The 19552-nt window shown below is 34.1% G+C and overlaps 1 protein-coding gene across 1 annotated transcript in view; it reads left to right on the top strand.

Annotated features, from left to right (window-relative positions):
• VPS13B (vacuolar protein sorting 13 homolog B) overlaps positions 1 to 19552 on the top strand; it is a 429435-nt gene that overhangs the window by 248444 nt on the left and 161439 nt on the right. Inside the window, exons 28-30 of the mRNA XM_058820123.1 lie at positions 99 to 240; positions 1992 to 2400; positions 7845 to 7956. Of these exons, the coding sequence (XP_058676106.1) occupies positions 99 to 240; positions 1992 to 2400; positions 7845 to 7956 (663 nt within the window). The remainder of the gene's footprint in view (positions 1 to 98; positions 241 to 1991; positions 2401 to 7844; positions 7957 to 19552) is intronic.

Here is a 19552-nt window from a genome sequence, read left to right as displayed (position 1 = left end):
ATACGCAAGTTAAATGTAAACAATTTTGTTTTGCTTACAGCAACTTTTTTGTTTCTTTTTCTTCTTCCTATCTTCCATGCCTCGATCATTACCTCCAGCCTTGGGGAAGATTCTTGGTCTCTGGGGCAATATGGAGGTGTGTTCCTTTCCTGTACTGACAAGCTGAACAGACGTACCTTGTTGGTTCGACCTATCAGCAAGCAGGATCCTTTCAGTAACTGCTCTGGCTTCTTTCCTTCTGTAAGAATATTTTTAAAATTTTTGAATACAGAACTTTCACTAATAAATGCCAACAAAGAAAGAGAAAAAAACTCTTAAATTTCTTGTCATCTAATTCTTTTTTTGTACTGAGCATATTTCTTGGTGATATTGATTATGTGACTTGTGTTATTTCCACCTCATCCTTTAGTAATAGTTGTCATTTTTTAGTAGATAGGGGAATGAGGGTTAATGGTTCACAACCTTGTACATAACAATAGACCACTGAAATCAGTGAGATTCATTTAAATTAAGAGTGAGCACACACAGTATGTTGAAGGCCAAATATGTAAAAGCCAGTACTAAATGTTGCATTTTTTAGTGTAATTCTGATATCTACTTAGGGATTTAAGTACTTGGTATTACTGCACTATACCTTTATGCAGCCTTATAAAATTGCTTCTCTAATTACATAATGCAACAATAGTAATTCCATAATTGAGTCTTCCTTTTAAATGCTTGGAAGATTACTAGCTGATTCAGAATATCTCAATGTGAGATATTTAAGTAATTTTCTTCTTGCCTCTTTATCCTTGAAGAACTTCATGTGTTATGACATTGACCTCTTTATCTGTAGGTCTATGAAATTACTTGATGTTAGTGAAAGTTCTGGATGGTCTGATTTATTCTCATCATGAAAACCAGTTGGAAATACTTTCTCTTATTCTGTTTGTTTCAATTCTTATAGTAAATAAATTTACCAATTTGTTTTAATTAATTTAATTTTAAAATCTTCCAATTTTCCACCATTTAAACTATGTATCCTGTGTATTTAAGAAAGAGATGTTCTTCTGCTAACAATGTTTAAATTTTATTGATTTCTGTCAAATTTAACATGCTGAAAGAAGCAGCTACTTTCAAAACATAGTTGCTTTTTTCTGTGCTTGAAAGAAGCAGCTATTTGCAAAACATAGTTGCTTTTTTTGTCCTTACATGATTAAACTGATATTTAAATAATCTTAAAGAATTCTGTCAACATGTTTATTAGATTGTTAAAATATTTTTTTACATTTTTCCATTTATAAAAATGAATAAAATCTTTCAAAGGTAACATATAAGCTCTCCTATTCATCTTGGGGGATTTAATTGTCAGCTTTAGCTAGACAAATCTGTCTTAAGTAAAGGAATCTAGTATTTTTAAAGTACAGCACAATGTCTAATGAAATTATGTGCTTTAGTATGTGACACAGCTTTTTTCATTAAATACTCTGAAGTGATGAGGCAAAACCAGTTCAGTACTTTTTAGGTGACTATGGGTGGTTTATACACCCACATGGAACTGGGGTGAAGCTGTCTTAGTACCCAAATGATATTTTAAAAGCTATGGTGTCTGCACGTACAGAAGGAACAATGTAAAGGGAGTGAGATCTACAAATATTTTAAATAAAGGAGGAATCAAAATATGTAACTGTGTTAAAAAATATCAGAAAGATTTGGCAAATTTAGTTTCTTGAATAAATGGGGTTTTTTTCCTGATTAGATGTGAGTTTCGTGAAACATACGTAATTAGAAAAGAACAATATGTTCAGAAATCTGTGGTTTTAGATGACCCAATGCAGAGAAGTGTGGAAAAACTGAAATGAAAGGTGTTTTGTTTTTTTTTTACTGTTAGATGACTGTAGAAAGCTACTAAAAATACAGAATCCTAAATAACCAGAAATATGGTAATTTATGAATGTTGCATGTAGATTTTTGCAGCAGTTCATTTATTTATTTCTTTTTCCTTGAAACAGACAACTGCAAAACTTTTAGATGGTTCACACCAGCAACATGGATTTCTTTCTCTCACTTACACCAAAGCTGTGACAAAAAATGTCCGGCACAAACTGATATCAAGAAATGAACGAAGAACATTCCATAAGCTGTCAGAAGGTCACACTGATGGTTCTCCTCATTTTCTCCATGAGATCCTTCTCTCTGCTCAGGCCTTTGATGTGGTCCTCTGTTTTCCTTTGCTAAATGCAATTGCAAGCATTTTTCAGGCCAGGTTGCCAAGGAGTCAGAAGGAGAAAAGGAAGTCACCGGGTCAACCAATGCGGACTCACACTCTGACTTCCCGCAACCTGCCTCTGATTTATATCAACACAGGTGTAATGAGAGTCTTCTTCCCCAAAAATGAGGAAGATCATCATATTGCAGAAGGTACAGTATTTTATTTTTGAGATTTTTTGCTGTTCAGTATTGTAGACAAATACTCTTAGTTAAATCACTGACCATTGCTTCAGTTTTAAAGGTCGGAGTTAAAAAACATCTAACATTCATGCTACTTCTTCTGCACATTTGCTGTAAATTTCCTTTTAGCTCTTTATTTGATCCTTGTTTTGGTACCTATAGAGTTTGCTTAGAAAGAATGGTCAAAAATTATGGACAGAGAGTTTAACCCAGTTCCGCAGTGGTGATTCCGTGTCAGCTTACGCAACACTGTGCAGCGTTCCATAGACACCTGTCCAAGCAGTGGAGTGTAAGCAGGGAGCCATAGCTCTTGTGGACATTGACAACTGGAAAACCATGTGTAAAGCCAGTAGACAGTTTCGTTTGGAAAATATTATTAAAATGTACCTTATAGATGATGCCCAACAGATTATGCAGTTTAGCATTTTAGTTGAAGCTATTCCAGCTCTCTTGTGCAAGAGGCTTTCAGGTATTTACAGAGTTTGGGTAGGGTAAGATGTTCATAAATAGCTATTTGATTGATGGATAATACTTGTTCTGTAAGATATTGTTTTCCCTTTGTATATAAAAATATATTTCCATCCCTGTTACAGTCTTTATATATAAACAGAGATGCTGATTGTTAAATTAGACCATGTAACAGCTAATAGGAGTACATTCACTTCTCACAATTCTTCTAGAGATTAAAAAAAAGTTGTTTTACTAATATCAAGATGTATTTACACAAGTTCAGTAGGTATAGAGCATTTTTTTACCATTATATACAACACACAATATAATCCTAAGAGTATAGTCTTTAGATTTTTCTCATAACCTAATTGCAAGAAATGCACGCAGTGAGAATTTGCACAGATCAGTTTTTTGCCAGCATCCTCTACAATTTTCCAAGTGGGATTGTTGAAAACACAGGAAGATAAAATTAGACTAGCTGTCTTGGCAAGAAAGAATTATGATTCTAGTTGGAAGGGAGTTCTAGGGCATGCTGTCAAGGAAATCTTTTGTAAAAGTATGGTTTTTGTAGCTCTGTAACTGTATACTTCATTAAAAAGAAATTATAAAAAAAACCTTTGTCTTTTTGCTGTTTCTTGCTTAAGAATGCCTGCAAGGAACAGAATTGCCATGGTTAATGGCAACGTAGGAAGAAAAACTATGCTTTTAAAGCAAAATACTGATGATTATCCTAGTTAATAAGAAAGCCAGGTACACTCTTCCACTGGAAAACTCTGAAGTAGCATCACTACAAAAATTGGTACTGTTCTTTCATTTCTTCTTTCACCCCAGATTTTCCCAGAGTCTCATTTGTTTATGAACATGAAATAAACTACTTCTCTCTTCTCCTGCTTATTGTCTGCAAGAACAATAGAAATTAGAAACAATAAGGAGCAAGAGTTGAATAAGGCCCACATCTCTGTTGTGTTAGGTCAGAAGAGTGTTAAATGTTCTGGAGATACGGCTCCATAAGATCCTCATTCATCATTTATTGACTATGAGAGATTTTCCGTCCAATAAGACTTGTGTGTTTCAATTTGTCATCACTGCAGCAAAAGCAGAAAAATTATTTCAGTTTCTCTTCTAGTCAGTTGTCTGCTGTTCATACCCTGTGCATACTGATAGCTACAAAAACTGTCCTTCTCCCAAACTCCACAAGTAATTGTGGCTTTACATGTATAGTTAAAAAAAAAGCAAATCTGTTGTTTACTTGCAACTTCCACAATGAACTGTGGTGGACAAACACTGAAATAATCAAAATCATGTTTCTTCTTCTGAGGAATTTGCATACATGCATGCATGACTTCACCCACACAATTTTATAGTATTTTAGTTTCACAGTTTTTGCAGCAGCACCAATTGACATTTCTTTTTGTGATAGATTTGAGGGCAGCATTCTGTCCTTGGCAATAAGCAATGCTGCTTTCTCTGAGTTTGATTTGTTAACACATCAGTAGGTGTTTCAAGCTCTGGCCAACAGTCCACACTTACTCAGCCATGAAGTAAAGGTAACTAAATATATGAAAGCAATATATGACAAGTAGGAACAAGAAGAATTACTGCATAGCAGAAGACTATAAGTAAAAATTTTAAATTGCAAAAAACTGATAAGAAGTTGTAAAGACAGAAAAAAATCCACATCTGGCTGGTTTGAGGACAATAGCAACTCTTTCTTGTACGTACTAGGAGCAAAATATCAGGAATCACTATAAAGGACATGATGAATTTGTTGATAGTGAAAAAGAAAAGGCAGCACACTGAATAAATGTATGTCCTGCATTTGTACAAGTGATATATTCTTGTCACATGAGCATGACTCTCTACTTTGAAGTCTGTCATAACATATGGTCTGTAACATCCTCCTCACTTACTATTAAAGTTTCAAATCAGTCAGGCTGAGTAAGTTGTGCTTAGAGATCTTGGTCTTCTGAGGCTAATTTTTAACACACCTTGGAAAAACAGATTTTAGACAGCTGAAGGTTTGTCTAGTAAAATGAAAAGTGTAATGTTCAAATAAAATTAAGACAGGTAGTTTAATTGTTCGCCCTCAGAGAACATAAAGGAAAAAATATTACATGATTCAGTTAATAAAAAATTACATAATTTTTACATTATAATAAATATGGTTTCATGGGAAATTAGATGTTCAAAAAACATCTGATTTCCATTCTTCATTGTGGTTTCAATTCTTAGTTGATAAAACTTTTGCAAAGATTTGATATGCTTAGACTTTTCAAGGGAGTTTGACATTTTGTCTCATGGTATTTAATTTAAATACATCCCCGCACTCTCTCTGTGGAAATGTTAAATGAATTAAAATGGCTAACCAGGAATCTAAAAATAAACCACAAAAACTCATCAATTTGGAATAATAAATGAAATTGGTGTTTAATAGTCTGAAAGTAAATATAAAACCATTGCTGCTATCATCAGCAAATGTTGGAAAGCATTTCCTGAGGCCAAGAATCTGGGTTACTGTGCTTGCATACTGCTTGTAGAAAGTACAGTAACTCTTCTAAAGCTAAAGTTATAAATCAAGGAAGATTTACACAGACTGGGTCTTCAGGACTGGGGAGACTATCCTGGGAAACAGTGGCTGAAACAGCTTGTGGGTCACAGTGGACTGAGGGAAAAGAAATGAGGGAGGTATCTGTACTTCTGCATATGGCAGATGCTGGAATATCATGTCCAATTTGCCTTCTGTTGTAAAACTGGATATTGATAAAAGTAGAGAGGGTGCTGAAAAGTATAAAAAATGTTAGGTGCTAGAGAAAGAGGCTTAAAAGGAAGGATTAAAAGAGCATAATATATTTAGCTCAGCAAAAAGATGACTGAAATGAGTGAATAAAACCAAATGAGATTGTGAACATCTTTACACTTGAGTCTCTAAGATTTTCCTAGATTGTACTTATATTGTAAGTATAAAGTAATGTATGTACAGTATTATATTGTAAATATACTTAAATTGTAAGTATGTTTTTATAATGTAGCAGAGATGTTTTTCCCCTCAAATTTTTAAATATCTGCAATGATCATGATTGTTTACTACATTACTCCCATATTTTGAAGAGTGTGGTTAATGAATGGAGATATGAATTCATATGATCTTTTAGAAACCAGCTGATAATAATAATGTCCGTGATTCTTTCTGATTTAAGATTGGCTTATTTATTGACCTACAGTAAACTGTACACAAAAGGTCCATTCCCAGCCTTGAAAAAAATCTCCTAAAATACTTACACAACAGAGACTGTTATGGGTAGCCCTGTGCTTATTTTGCTTTGCTAAGTGTAAGAGAAAAATTAAAATTCTTAGCCTAAGATATATTTTAAGAATCATTTCCCAAGAATAAGGCATCTGCAACCTAATTGAGTTGCAGTTATAATCAGATATTTGTTTAATACCATCACTCTATTATCTTCTGTGAGTATTGGAAAGCAAATACCCAACACCTAAGTGTACAGTGGCAGTATTCTAGTACTTAGTACAGTGCCTTACTACTTTTTGAAAATATGAGTTCAGATTTAGTCAAAAAATTGAGTTTTTCATCAGCTTAACTCTTGTGTCTTATTTCTAGCAACCAAACCATATGTAATTAGTTTTGTTTTGCTTTGGGGGGACTAAAGGATTTGTCTATATTTTGTAAGTACATCAGATTCTTTGAAATAGATGGCTTGTGTGCTAACACACTTGTGTATCAGAGCTTGTGTTCCCACTTTGCCATATATTTACTGGGGTACCCCTTCAATAGTTTGAAAATATTGTAGAATTTCTGTGATTTCTTAGATCTGTTCAGAAAATATACTTGTCTTTATACGTGTTTAGCTGTAAAGCATGGTGTCTCTTTCACCAAGACATTACTGGGTCTGAAAAAAACATTTTTTTAAGAGTATAGATTTTGCTGGTTCTTACCACACCAAACATTTCACACTTCAGTAAAATATTTGAACTACCTTCTACTGCAATCTTGTTTTCAAAACTCATATATGAGAGTCTTGCAGAACTTCCTTGGGTGTGGGAGCAGGTGTTATGTCGTTCCATCCTTGTTACATCTCACACAGGTTTTGCAGTGAACCTTCAGATGATGAACTCTTTGAACTTGCTTCACACCTGCCCAAGAGTTTCCTAGTTAATATGGAGTCTTCTGAGCACAGCCTTGTCCAAGTGCTTTGTTTGTGCCTGCTGACAGAGTTAGCTTTCTACAAAAAATATGGTGCTGTTTCATTTCTGGGCAGAACTTTGGTTTTTGTCTAATACGACCACTGCTTTTAAAACTGAGAAACTTTACATGTGGCTGAAATTTGAAAATTATGGAGATAAGTGGAAAGCAGAGATTTTTTTTCTTCTTGGATTAATTTTGTTCCTGATGTGAAATTTACTGTCCAGCATTACATCTTGTTCTATGTATGTGTGTCAGATTTCAGATTCTCTTGTTTCAGTCCTTGTGTTTGAACTTTCCATGTGCGTTGCAGCCGATTCCAAATGCTACCAGGATGGTTATACTGTGGTATCCTGTAATGTTTTACATCTAAAGATATAGGCCCATAATAAAAAGGGTGCACAATTCAGAGTGGTTTACATGCTGATATTTCAGCAAATAGTTATTGGAGAAACAAACAGATCACAAAGAATATGTCATAAAATGTCTGAAGTCATTTTGAAATAACCCCCCCAAAAGTGTCAGAGAGAATGAGAAGTCACAGACCAGGACTCAGTGGTGTGATAAAACTCTGAGGAAATTAAATTACAATAGTTTTTTCTTTATGTATCACAGCAGGGCTATTGATTTTATGTTGCTCCTGTGCAAAATTGAATCCTTAGCAAATATTCTTATGAACATTTTTTAAATAAATAGTTTTCCAGTGTTCCTGCTATGTGCATTTGACTTTCAATCAAACACATATTTTCTCTTTTCCTAACTACAGCTAATCCATCAATTAAAGAAGACACTTTGGTTCTCAAGATTGGATCTGTCTCTATGGCTCCTCAGGCTGACAACCCTCTTGGTAGAGCTGTGCTCAGAAAAGACATTTATCAGTAAGTGTCAGAGGAGGGGGTTGGCTTTTCATATATCTCAGTAAAATTCATTCTGGGAGAAGTTAATTGATCAATAAAACTGGTACGTGCAGCCTGTAAAAATACTTTTCACATACAATCTTTTGATATTCAAAACCAGGTTTTTCTGATTTTCTTCACTTGTGGGCTTTCAAATCCATTTAGACAAATCAAGTTCTGCTGTGAAGTGCTGATGAATAACAGAATTTAAATGCCAAATCACTATGAAGTTTAAACTCACAGATGAGAACATTTTAAGAGGTTTTCTTTTATTCAGCTACTACTAAGTTCACCTTAGAGAAAAGGAAATTTTTTGTGACTTCTAGTGTTCAGTAGCCCTATAGTGAGAAGGAGATAGATCTTAATAATATAAATGGTAAACATATATTCAAACTGTAGGATTCTTGATGTCATGTAGATCAAAGCTTAAAGGAATGCAAACTTCTAAGGAGCTCTTTCCCAGTAAACACATTTTCTGTGAAAATGTCATGCTCTGGATTGTGTCACTAAGTATGTGCAAACCACAGTAATCATATATAGGCAGCAAAACTGGTGAACATATGTAATCAACATGATAAAAGTAATACATGATCCTTAGTAGAGTTGGCACTGTTGCCAGACATGAAAGTAGGGTTGCAAATAATACCAAGTGAGAAAAGTCACAGAAATACAGATGAACAAGTGTCTTATACTTCCCGTTGGTCTGTTTTTCAGATGTGGCAATATTTTTAACTACTTCATAGTGCTCTTCAATAGAAATTACAAACATCAAAATCTTTTCCCAGCAGTAAAACATTTACTGCCTAGAAAATGACAGCAAGTTTTACTTTTGTCAAGACTAGGATTTTTAGACCATGAAATATCTCCAATTTCACTTCTGATCACTTAGAAGTTGTAAGAGAGTCCTTTTCTTCATATTTCCATGTGGAAGCATTTAAATTAATGGGTTTGCTTGTATGTTTGGTTATAGTAGTTTATCCTTTCTTTCTCTTTTTTTTTTTCCCTTTTGTTTTTAAATGAGCATTTTATCTTTTGTATCATGGAAAAAGTCTTGCAGGCAGGCATTAGCAGTGGGTTTGGGTGGCAGGGCCTGATCCAGCTCTCATGTGCTCATAGATGAAAGAGATCTTCCAGACATTTGTACAGGCTCTTCCTGCTCCTACCCTTTCTGTCTGAGGAGACGCCCATCTGATATCTGCTTTAAGAGTCAGAGACCCAAATGTAGATTCCACTCCTCTCATAGCAACAAAAACTTTTTCAAAAAATGCCTGATCATAAAGTGGAATCTGCAATTACCAGCTTCTGTAAGGTCATTTCAGTCACTGTGAGGAACTGTGTGATGTTCCTTGTATGCACATTACAAACCAGTGAGTAAGCAACTCCTATACAGTTAAAATCACTGAAAATGTGCTAGTTAACTGTGCTGTGCTGTGCTAGATTTTTGAGTCTCTATCTTTGCCTATGTAGCTTTACCTGAAATGTTGATGTTCAGTGCTTTTCAAAGGTTCTGATGTATTATTATGCATTATGGTCCTTTGGGTTTTATATACATAAATGTTCCAGACACGATTTTTGCAGTGTATATTTGGTTTTCATAGTTTTCATGTAGATACAATATGCTCCTCTCCTCCTTTAGGAATTATGACACCAAATGAGTAAGGTAGAAATAAGCACTGGGCCAGAGATATCTCTCATATGACTACTACTGGTATTTTGTGACCAGTCTCCCAACATTGTGCTTCCTATGTCTTTTTCTGAGTTTTCTGACATTTTAAGTGATTTCCTCAGCTTCAGTGACCACTCCCCAATTTCTCATCATCTATGAAATGATTTGTTCTTCTCTTTCCTTCTTTAATCATCCAATTATACTAGCTTTACTGCTTCTAAGATATATCAGAGCAGAGCATCAAGTTACTTTGCAGTGTTTTATAGGACAATATTGAACTTTATAGTGGGGAGTCTTTTGATTTTGGGAAGAAGGTGACTATCTTAATCTGTTTAAGCAAGTTCCAAGATTTTCAAAGAATAAAAATTAATATTTTTGAAATTAAAAATATAAAGATCCATTTTCTAATTACAAAATCTTTGATTTAGAGCAAAGTGTACTTACAGAAGCGTGGTTCAAGACGTCTCTTCATTGTCTTACATGACAGTCACTGCTGTGAGACAGCTAGAGTTCTAAGTGAAGTTAATTTCACCGTTTTCCAGGGTTCTTTAAATAAAATTAGGCAAAGGGTTCTGTACTCTGGGCAGGACATACAGTCTGTATACAAGGAAAAAAAAACAGAGGGATATTATTAACACATAATGTTGGGTCTAAATATGAGAGTTCTTACAAAGTATTTGCCTTTTTTAACATGCTAATGGTGCTAGAAAAAAACCTGGAGCTAATACAGAATGCTTAAAAATTGAGTGGTAAGATGAGCAAACCCACACAATGTGTGGTTCATGTGCTTGGTGACAGATTTCTTAGCAAATATTAACAGAGGTACAAGTAGTACAATATCTAGTATAAGACACTCTAAAAATATAAATTACAGAAGCCTGTTGGTTACTGAAGAATTAGCATCTGCAGTATTCTAATAATGCCAACATGTCATCTTCAGTCTTTTTCCAGCCTCTCTTCTCTAATTTGATGCTGCTGCTTTTAATAGAATAAAAGAAAATAAATTGTTGTCTGAACCACTGTCTTTACAGTGTTTCTGGAGTGGGGATACAAACTTAATTTGTGGTGTCACTTTGCTTTAAACAGTCTTCTGTTTAGGCCTGAACTACAACCACATGCAATTAGTGTCACTTTTGTAGTGCTTCATGAGAAAGAAGAATTTTTGCTTCTCATTTAGAAATTGTTCTTTTAGGAAAGGCTGAGAAACATTTTCGTGGCTAGAGGCGGAATAGCATTTCCAAATATCTTTTGAATTTGTCCCATAAATTTATACATGAAAAGCTGAATGTGCTCACGTATCATTAGTGGAATACCAGTGCATGAAGGTAAGTCTGGTAGGGCTGCAGGTCATACTAAATAAACCAGACCACTTTTGGCCTGTAGGCTGAAGTGACTCCCCCTAGTATGTCTTAGGAAAAAGAGCTTACATGCTAACTTGGAGAGAGAACTAAACTGAAAAGGGCGTGTTGGAAAAACAATGTGCCTCAATCATTTGGGCACAAATATAGTTTCAGGTGATTATTGGAAGTTGTAAAAAAAATGTATTGACATTGTAACTTCAATTTTCCTATGCTGTATAAAAATAAGTCTTAGAGTATTTTCTCCAGTAGAAAATGGACCACTTTAGTTCTGCTATTAATATATAGTAAAGAAGGTTAAATGCACCATAACAGCAAATTGAGGACTCCTGAAAGCAGTATGGTGACACATTTCTGTATGGTGACAGTAAGACACAATGTCTTTTTCTGTTTTTTTCCCTGCTAAATTGTAGGAGTTGATTTTTTGGTTGTAATGGTTTTTCATGATTCTCTGATTCTTAAACTTCAGCTCCAGCTGTATTTGTGTTCCACAGATGTTACAAGAACTGTACATTGCCATCAAGAAACTGCCAGTTCCGTTGATTGGAAGATTATCAGATTATCAAAAGGCCTTGGGATGGGGTCAGGGAGCAGATAAAGAAGGGTTTTGGATAAGAATGGAAGTAAGGCAGTTGCTTAGCCTGGCTAAAGGGAGGGAAGAGCAATTAATTGAAACTGTGAAGGAGTCAGTCAGAGTAAATGAAGTTTCTGCTAAACAATGAAGGACAGAACTATATTTTTGTGGGCTTTAACTCCTGATGGGTTTTTAAGAAGTGTGTATGTTGGGGGTATGAACAGTGAATAGCACTAGTTCTGCTAAGCTACCAGCAGAACTAGGCACTGTCAACAGGGAAATGGTTGACAAAACTTCCTCACGAGACCCAGAAGTTCTGGTTCTGACTGAAAAAATGAGGCGAGGTAGCTGCATGGATATGCTCAAATATGAAGCTGAAATTGAGATGATGTTTAAGTCTACTTGTGTTTTGGGATAAGGGGCCCATTACACCAAATACTGTGCAAATGCTCAGATGGATTATAGAGGTAACTGCTGATCATCCCCAACAGGGTTGTTTTAGCAAACTGTCATGGAACAGTATTTAATTGAGTTTTAGAGAGCATCCATGAGCATATAGAGTAAAATAATGTTGAGTTACAATATTGTAGTGCAGAAATGAAATTGCTGACAAAGAGCTCAGCGACTAGAGGCTGATTGAAGGCTGTTGTGTAAAGGTCTTACTTAAAAAGTCAGGAATAATACTGCCAAACTATCAACTTCTGAGAGTTTAGGTAAGCAGAATCCCAAGCTTTCCTCAGCTTGGCCAATAAAAAACCTAATTGTTGTCCACGCTCTGGATTCATAATTTTTGAGATCCAAGGATTTCATTAATGTCATATATCAAAGCTTAATAGTACAGGTCTGAGTGTTCCATGGTCATTTTCATGTGTAGATCTTTCATAGATCAAAGCATAAAGCTGTCTCTAGACTGTTTCCAATTTGTGAATGTAAATGGAAATTCTTTAGACATGCCTCTCCCCACAAAAACAGTACATGTAAAGAATTTACTTATAAAAAGGTAGCTGTAGATTTTATTATTTTTTCATTTAAATTTTTATTAATGCAAGCCTTTTCTTATTATAATTTTTTCATTTTTGTAGTTGCTGTTTTTCACTCCTTAACTCTCAAACACTTGCAAATAGCAAAACAAAGATATTTTCCTCATAGAATAGCTGCTATTTTTCTTTATTTTAAAGAACTCCATCTAGAACATCCTTGTAACTATCATGTAATGCCCATTATTGGTTTACAAAAATACATCAGGGAAATAAGGAGTAATGAATTTTTTTTTTTTTTTGTCTGTAGTGATAGTGCTGGAGTGAAAGGAAAGAAAAAAATTATTCAAGGAATTTCTGAAAGAAGCCCATGCATAGCCAGCAGTCTGTGTGGAAATCTGTTTTTTCTTTCAAATGTGGTTTGGAAAATCAAATGCTTTTCAGAACTTTTCAACAGCACCCACATCTGTAGGCATCTTCTCTTCAGAAATATTTTGACATGTTTATATTTGAAAAACTATACCTTGAAATTATTGTTCAAAAAGCCTGGATTTTCTATAATTTTATTATGTGTAAAAAGGTTACTTTTTGATATCTTCCTTTTCAAACCAAATAACAGTTTAAAAACGTTTCCGTTTTTTCATAGAAATTATCATTAAGATAGCTAAATGTTTCCCAGATTATGGACCTAATATGCATATTTCCTTTTATTGAGGAAATAACTCTTTCTTTTAAGAGCTGATTATTTTGCAAAGGTTCTATTAAGACTTATTTTCTATTTTACCTATTTTTATTTTCAGTATATCTGTGAGATGTATCTGCTAGGCAAACAAGGAGTTAGCTAATGCTGACCAGGGTTTCTTCTTCTCTGAATAAAGGCAACAGAGATAATCAGTGAAAAAAATGTATGCACACAGTTTTTGAGGAAAATGTGAGCTACTTATTACATTGTCTGTATGTACCATAAGGAATTAGGAAAAATATCAGCTTTAGTATATGGTAAAATCACTTCCGCAGTTTTTCACAAATTTCAAAATTATTGCAACTGCAGGGTGATGTTATATAGGAAAAAACATTTGAGAGAAGAAATTATTAATGTTTTAAAAAGTAAGTATTTTATTGTGTATCAGTTGTGAAGTGGGATTGTGTTAGCATCCTTTTAAGTTCTCATCTATCTGTGTTAAGGAAAGAAAATTGTAACAGCAAAGATTTTGAAATTGATCACATAATTTATTTGCTAATTTTTTTCAGATTTCAAACAGGGATGATTTTATTTCTGAAGATTTTTTTTAACAGGATTCTCTTTGCGTATAACTTGAATATACAATCTTGTTTCTTTTTGCATTTAATAATCTTTAGAATTTGTAGTTGTTGAATAGGGGTGTAAATCAAAATTTTTATAGTAATTGTAATTTCTGAATATTTTTCTTTGCTATGGCACTTGATCACATTTTTTTTAGCATAAAGTTTTATAAAGACTTAGGAAAATAATCTTTATCTTCTGTAAGAATCCTATACTACTCTCTGGAGTAAGGCTTGGAAGTAAAGTCTTTTCCTGCTTTACATTTTTCTCTTCTTCTGTGTTTAACAGAGAGGCAAAAAAAAATCTGCTTAGACCTTTTGCCCAGCAAGATATTCATATATATGGATAGTATTACATGCAAACACCACTCCTAATTAGCATTGGCATGTTTAAGGCTATTGCAGCAGTTATTAATTTAAAACTCTCAGTGGAAACTAATTGTAAAATAACAGCTGGAACTGCCCATTTAGTTTCAGAAATGTGGCTTGCTAATTATCTAATACCAAAAGCTATTCAAAGCTAAATTTATATTTGGAATTTGGCATTTAAAATGTTCAGCTTTAACCTTGAAACTTGTTTTTACTTGAAATTTCCTTGTGAGTTCACAGGAATCTTCAACATAACTGATTTTCCTAAATACATAGATTTGAAATACATTTCCTTATAATGTAATATTTTCATAAGAAAATAATTTTTACAACTTTACTTTTCTCTTTAACTGATAAATTTAATCACTGTGTTCTCCATACACATACCTACTTTATATTTTTTTCTTTCATTTAGTAACCCAGAACTTGATTCATACAATAAGTTTTAATTTCTTTGTGCAGTTCCTCAGAGAAAGGAAATTGAAATTTACTTCATAGAAATATTCCTGTCGAAAAGCAGTGGCATTATGTCATTTAAGCATCCATTTTTTGTTAATCGGGACTGCATTTTTGGAAACCCTATTAAATATGTTAGAGGGAAAAGTACGTATCATTAAAGAATGAATTCAAAGGAATAATCAATTAATTTAAACTGATCAAAGCTGAAACACGTAGAATTGATAAAGACAGTTTTGAAGTCTAGTAATTCTTCAACAGTGCATATATTAAAATGTTTTAATATAAAAAACCGTGACCTTTCTCAATGATTTATTGTTACTTTCAACTTTGTTTTGAGGACTTAATATACATTTTACCTGTAATGCTCTTCCCTTCTGCTTCTGGCTTGGCTGAGGTGTTTGCATAACTGGGTTCATGTCACTAGCTGCATCCTGTGTGATTTAGAACTAAATTGGGAATGGGTTTCCAGGCTCCCTTTAAACTGGATTGTGGGTTCAGGAATTTCTCAGGTTGGACAGTTTAGTTGTGAACTTAAGAGCCAGGCATCAAGGATGCATCTCTTCAAAACGGAGTCCATAAAGTCTATGTACTTTATATGATTTACTGTAGCATGTACTCCATTTCTTTCATTTAATATGATGCCATCATTAAACAGCTTAAGGTCAGAAGTAAATAGCAGTTTTAAAGTAAAACTTCCACAAGGGCATTGCTGTCTCTGCTCTGCTCATGTGCTATACTTTGTTCTATAAAAAGACTTCTCAGCTGTGCGTGTTCTTAACTACTGTATCTTCTGCTAAGTCAAGGTTCAGTTTGAGAAACACAGCAGGCTGGACTCAGAGGTTCCTTGGTCTTCTGATACTTCTTGCTGTCTCAAATAATGTTTTAACACTAATTAGTATTTTCTGTGGGGCATATACAGAGCTTGCCATGTGAAATTCATACAACTTCAGTTTTGAAATCTGTAATATGTTTAGGGTGACTGAGTGGAGGAGAGATTAGGATCTTTCATTTGTGCTGGTTTGAGATGCTGTTTAACATGTTTTTTCCCATTTCCTTTTTTCCCAAAAAAATAGCAGTTCTGCTGTGATGAAGCCAATCAAAATAAAATCAAACAACTTTTTTGGTTTTTTGGTTAGTTCTAATCCTTTTAAACTTTTTTTTTTTGTTCTACATATGTGAATGCTCAATTTCCTGACTTCTTGCCTTGATATTTCTTAGTCCTAAGATTCTAAACACTTGTTATGCATATGGGTGTTTTTACTTGAGACCTAAGGTTATTGCAGTTATTTTCGTCTTCTCTCTAGGAAGCATAATTTCTTTTCCTTTTTTTTTTCCTCTATGTTTGCACATTTTGACTGAACCCCTCAGAAATCTCATATCTCTTTAACCAGCACTGAAAACTACCTCCTTCATTGAGATCTAGTCTGTAGCTGCTTCCCTTAACTGTAATAATGCCCCTTTCTCCCATTTGAAAATATTTCCAAACTGTTAATTCCTCCCTAAAGCAATTCTTGTTTTACCACAGGGGAGAGAAAACATGTCAGATATTTGCAGAGTTCTTTGAGTAGAGAGGTCTCTCACCCTCCCATCCAAGCAAGTGATGTGCAGACCATCCATGCCTAGTGAAGGGACTAAAGGAGTGAAGTGTGGCCCTGGGCTTCCTTGGGGCTGCCAGAATGGGGTGAATGTCATGTCAGATTTTAACATTACTTTATCCATGATCATTGGGCAGTGAGTTTTGTGCCCATTTAAATTGTAAATCCAAATTTGAACTCTTTTAAGATCTACTGCTTCATGGTGTTGCTGTTTATACTTGTGTATAAGGAACAGGCTGAGGGACCTGAAAGAAATAAAAAAATATTGGGGCCATCAAGCAATTGTTTTCAGTAAGATTATTCTCCTGAGCCTATTTATTGTGTAGGCACAAAAGGATTAGCCCTGGCAAAAAGGTGTGTGTTATCAGCTTGGGCATGGATCAGCTTCATCTGCCATCATGATCTGGCCTTTTGAAACAGCTCAGAATTTGATGCAGTGTACTAAGAATTTTTACATAGTTCTCAGATTCAACATTAACATTATTAAATAGACTGTAACAGTTTAAAAAGGTAAACAAGAAAGGGTACAGGGACAAAGAAAAAACACATTAAATACCACTTAGAAATCCCAGAATACCTTTCATAGTTTATGTACTCAGCAACTTTAATACAATGAAAAAATTTTCAGATAAAACTGGGAAATAAAAGGTAGTCCTAAAGATGGAGTTATTTTTTATATGAGTAGTGTTTTGTATTTCATGTTTTATGTTATAAAGCAATGTTATTGAAGGTTTTGCACTTCTTCAAGTTACATCCCTTTAATCTTTCTTTTTCCTCAACAAGTAGCTTTATATTGTGCCTGTTATTGTAAAATGCAAGGGGGAATGAGGGGAGGTGTTTGGGTTTCTGTTAACATGGGAGAAAATAATGAGCTGGCTCTTAGAAGTTAATGCCACCTTAAGAGCTGGAGTGATTCCTCTGTATGAATTACTGAAGTAATGTTCCTTTGCTTTACACAAACTCCTTACAGTTTCTTCCCAGACTCTACTTCACTGGTTCTTAAAATATAGGATTGAATGCATATATCAAGGTTCTTTTCTGTCTTATATACTGAAAATTAACTAAATTATCTAAAGTCTTGGCTGCAGTAACTAATTTATTCTAAAAGAGCTGAGGAGAGCTTTTAAAACTCTTTATTCTATAGAGTTTTCTTCATAACTGTGAGTAAATAAAATTTCCATCAACTCTGGTTTCAACAAATGCTTTTGTTGAAAAGTATTTACTAATAGCATATAAAGTGCTTTGTAGCATTTTTAATTCTAGCAGGATCTCAAGGTAACTCTAAGGCAAGTTGTGTGCTTCTGTTACTGAGAGAAGCATATCCCGTTTGTAATGAAACATTTGTTAACTTCTGTATACAGATTGCGGTTCATTCCGCAAATACTTGTGGGCTCTCTGATGTCCCTCACAGGGTTTTATCTATGACAAATTCATACCACAGTTCTTAAACTACATTTTGGATAGATTTCTTTCTTTTGCAAAACTGTTTGCCAGTGTCTTTCATTTAATGCTTGTAAGTATTTCAACTTTGGTTTTCAATTATTTAACAAAAAGGATTATCAGAAATATACAGAATAGTAACATGTTATTTTAGCATATTTCTCTATGGGATTCTCTTCCAAGCTCCCATGGCAAAATTAAATCCATGTTACTGTTATCCTGAGCAACTCAAATTTTACTGTTTAAGTGAGTATGGTTCCTAGCTCTTAACTGACTTTTCCAACATAGTTTCACTTAGCTCAACCACCTTAAGTATGGTCAAAAGTCCTGCTTAGTGTTTGTTATGTTTAAGGACTTACCGTGCTATTAAACCTTGCTATGCTGCAATAAGGAAAAAAGAAGAAAAAAGAAATTAAAAAGTCACATGTGGTGGGTTTGTGTTGCATTTCAGAAGCTATCCTTTTTTTTTTTTATTTTTTGTTAAGAACAAAAAAATTCCATCACTTCTTTTTAAGGGTTGGTTTGTAATCTTATGGGCTTTATTAGTTGTTGGACACAAAGATAAATGCACCATTCTTCAGCCTCTCAAAACATTTTTCATGCCCACTGATATTTTTGTTGCTAGGGTTTGGGTTTTTTCTGTGAGAAGGCAATGGCCAGCACTGGTATGTTAATGGCTAACACAAGTGCATGTTGAGAGTAATAAAATACAGAGATAGTATCAGGCATCTCTGTTTCACTGTAAATGGTTGGAATAAATCACAGCTACTCCAGTTTTCTGGCTGGTATTGTGTGTTCTTGAGCATTAAAAAATAAATGGGTGTGAAGGTGGTACAAATAGGACATAGGAGTATCTACAAATAGATATGCCCTGTACTTGCAGGATAGGAACAGAAGAGGTTTGAACTCTTTCTGACAACCAAAATTATTTAACTATTGAATAGTATTGTTTAATCATTGTATGTGACAGTTTTTCAAGAAACAGGAAGAAACTTATAGATGAGCAAATCCAACTACAAAGCAAATTCTAAACTTTTCAAGGTTGCAAGTGTATAAATATGTGCATATATGTATTCAAGAAAAATACAGAAAAATGCAATTCTGTGGCATATCTTTTTTAACCCACTGTATTTAGACAGCTTCATTGGTGGATTTTTCCATGTTTTTGGCTTAGTAAAAAAATGCCTGATATATTATGTAACTGCAAATGTTACTGAAGTTGTTTTCTAAAAATAATTTTTTTAATCTACATTTTGTATTTTTCACACACTGCAGCTCATAAGAGTGTATCTAATTATATTTACTAAACTGGACTCAAACTACAGGTGATGGAATTTTCTATTTTCCAGATGGGCAGTGTATTTGTTTGTGTGTTTGTGTCTGTGCAGTGTCCTAATTTTTTTTATCTCCAGGCAGAAAAATAAAGCTCTAAAGTTTTCTTTATAATCACCACTATTTAAATATTTGGGCTGCATCATAGAGTCACTGAACTACCTGACACTGGAATCTGTAGTCTTCATGGTCAATATTGTGAGTACACAGGGATATTTTGAGTAGATTTGTATCTTTTTTGTTTCTCTCTTTGCCCTCCTTCAGATGCATATTTAGAAGTAAAACTCCCCTTCAGTAAATTTTTTAGGCATAGATTCATACTGACTTTAGAGGTGCCAGTAGTCAGTTAACAATAGTCTAATGGGGTTTTAAGAAAGCAAATATACTGGCTTTAACATGACAGGTAATGTATTTCATAATTACTGTAGAGTGAGGTTTTATATCAGGAGAGTTTTCAAGGGGTATTGAAATAGACAAAGTAGTGCCAGGACTTCAAGAAGAAGAAT

This window comes from Ammospiza caudacuta, chromosome 1 (assembly GCF_027887145.1).
Source record: "Ammospiza caudacuta isolate bAmmCau1 chromosome 1, bAmmCau1.pri, whole genome shotgun sequence".
NCBI classification, from domain to species: Eukaryota; Metazoa; Chordata; class Aves; order Passeriformes; family Passerellidae; genus Ammospiza; species Ammospiza caudacuta.
This window is presented reverse-complemented; position numbering and strand designations above follow the sequence as displayed.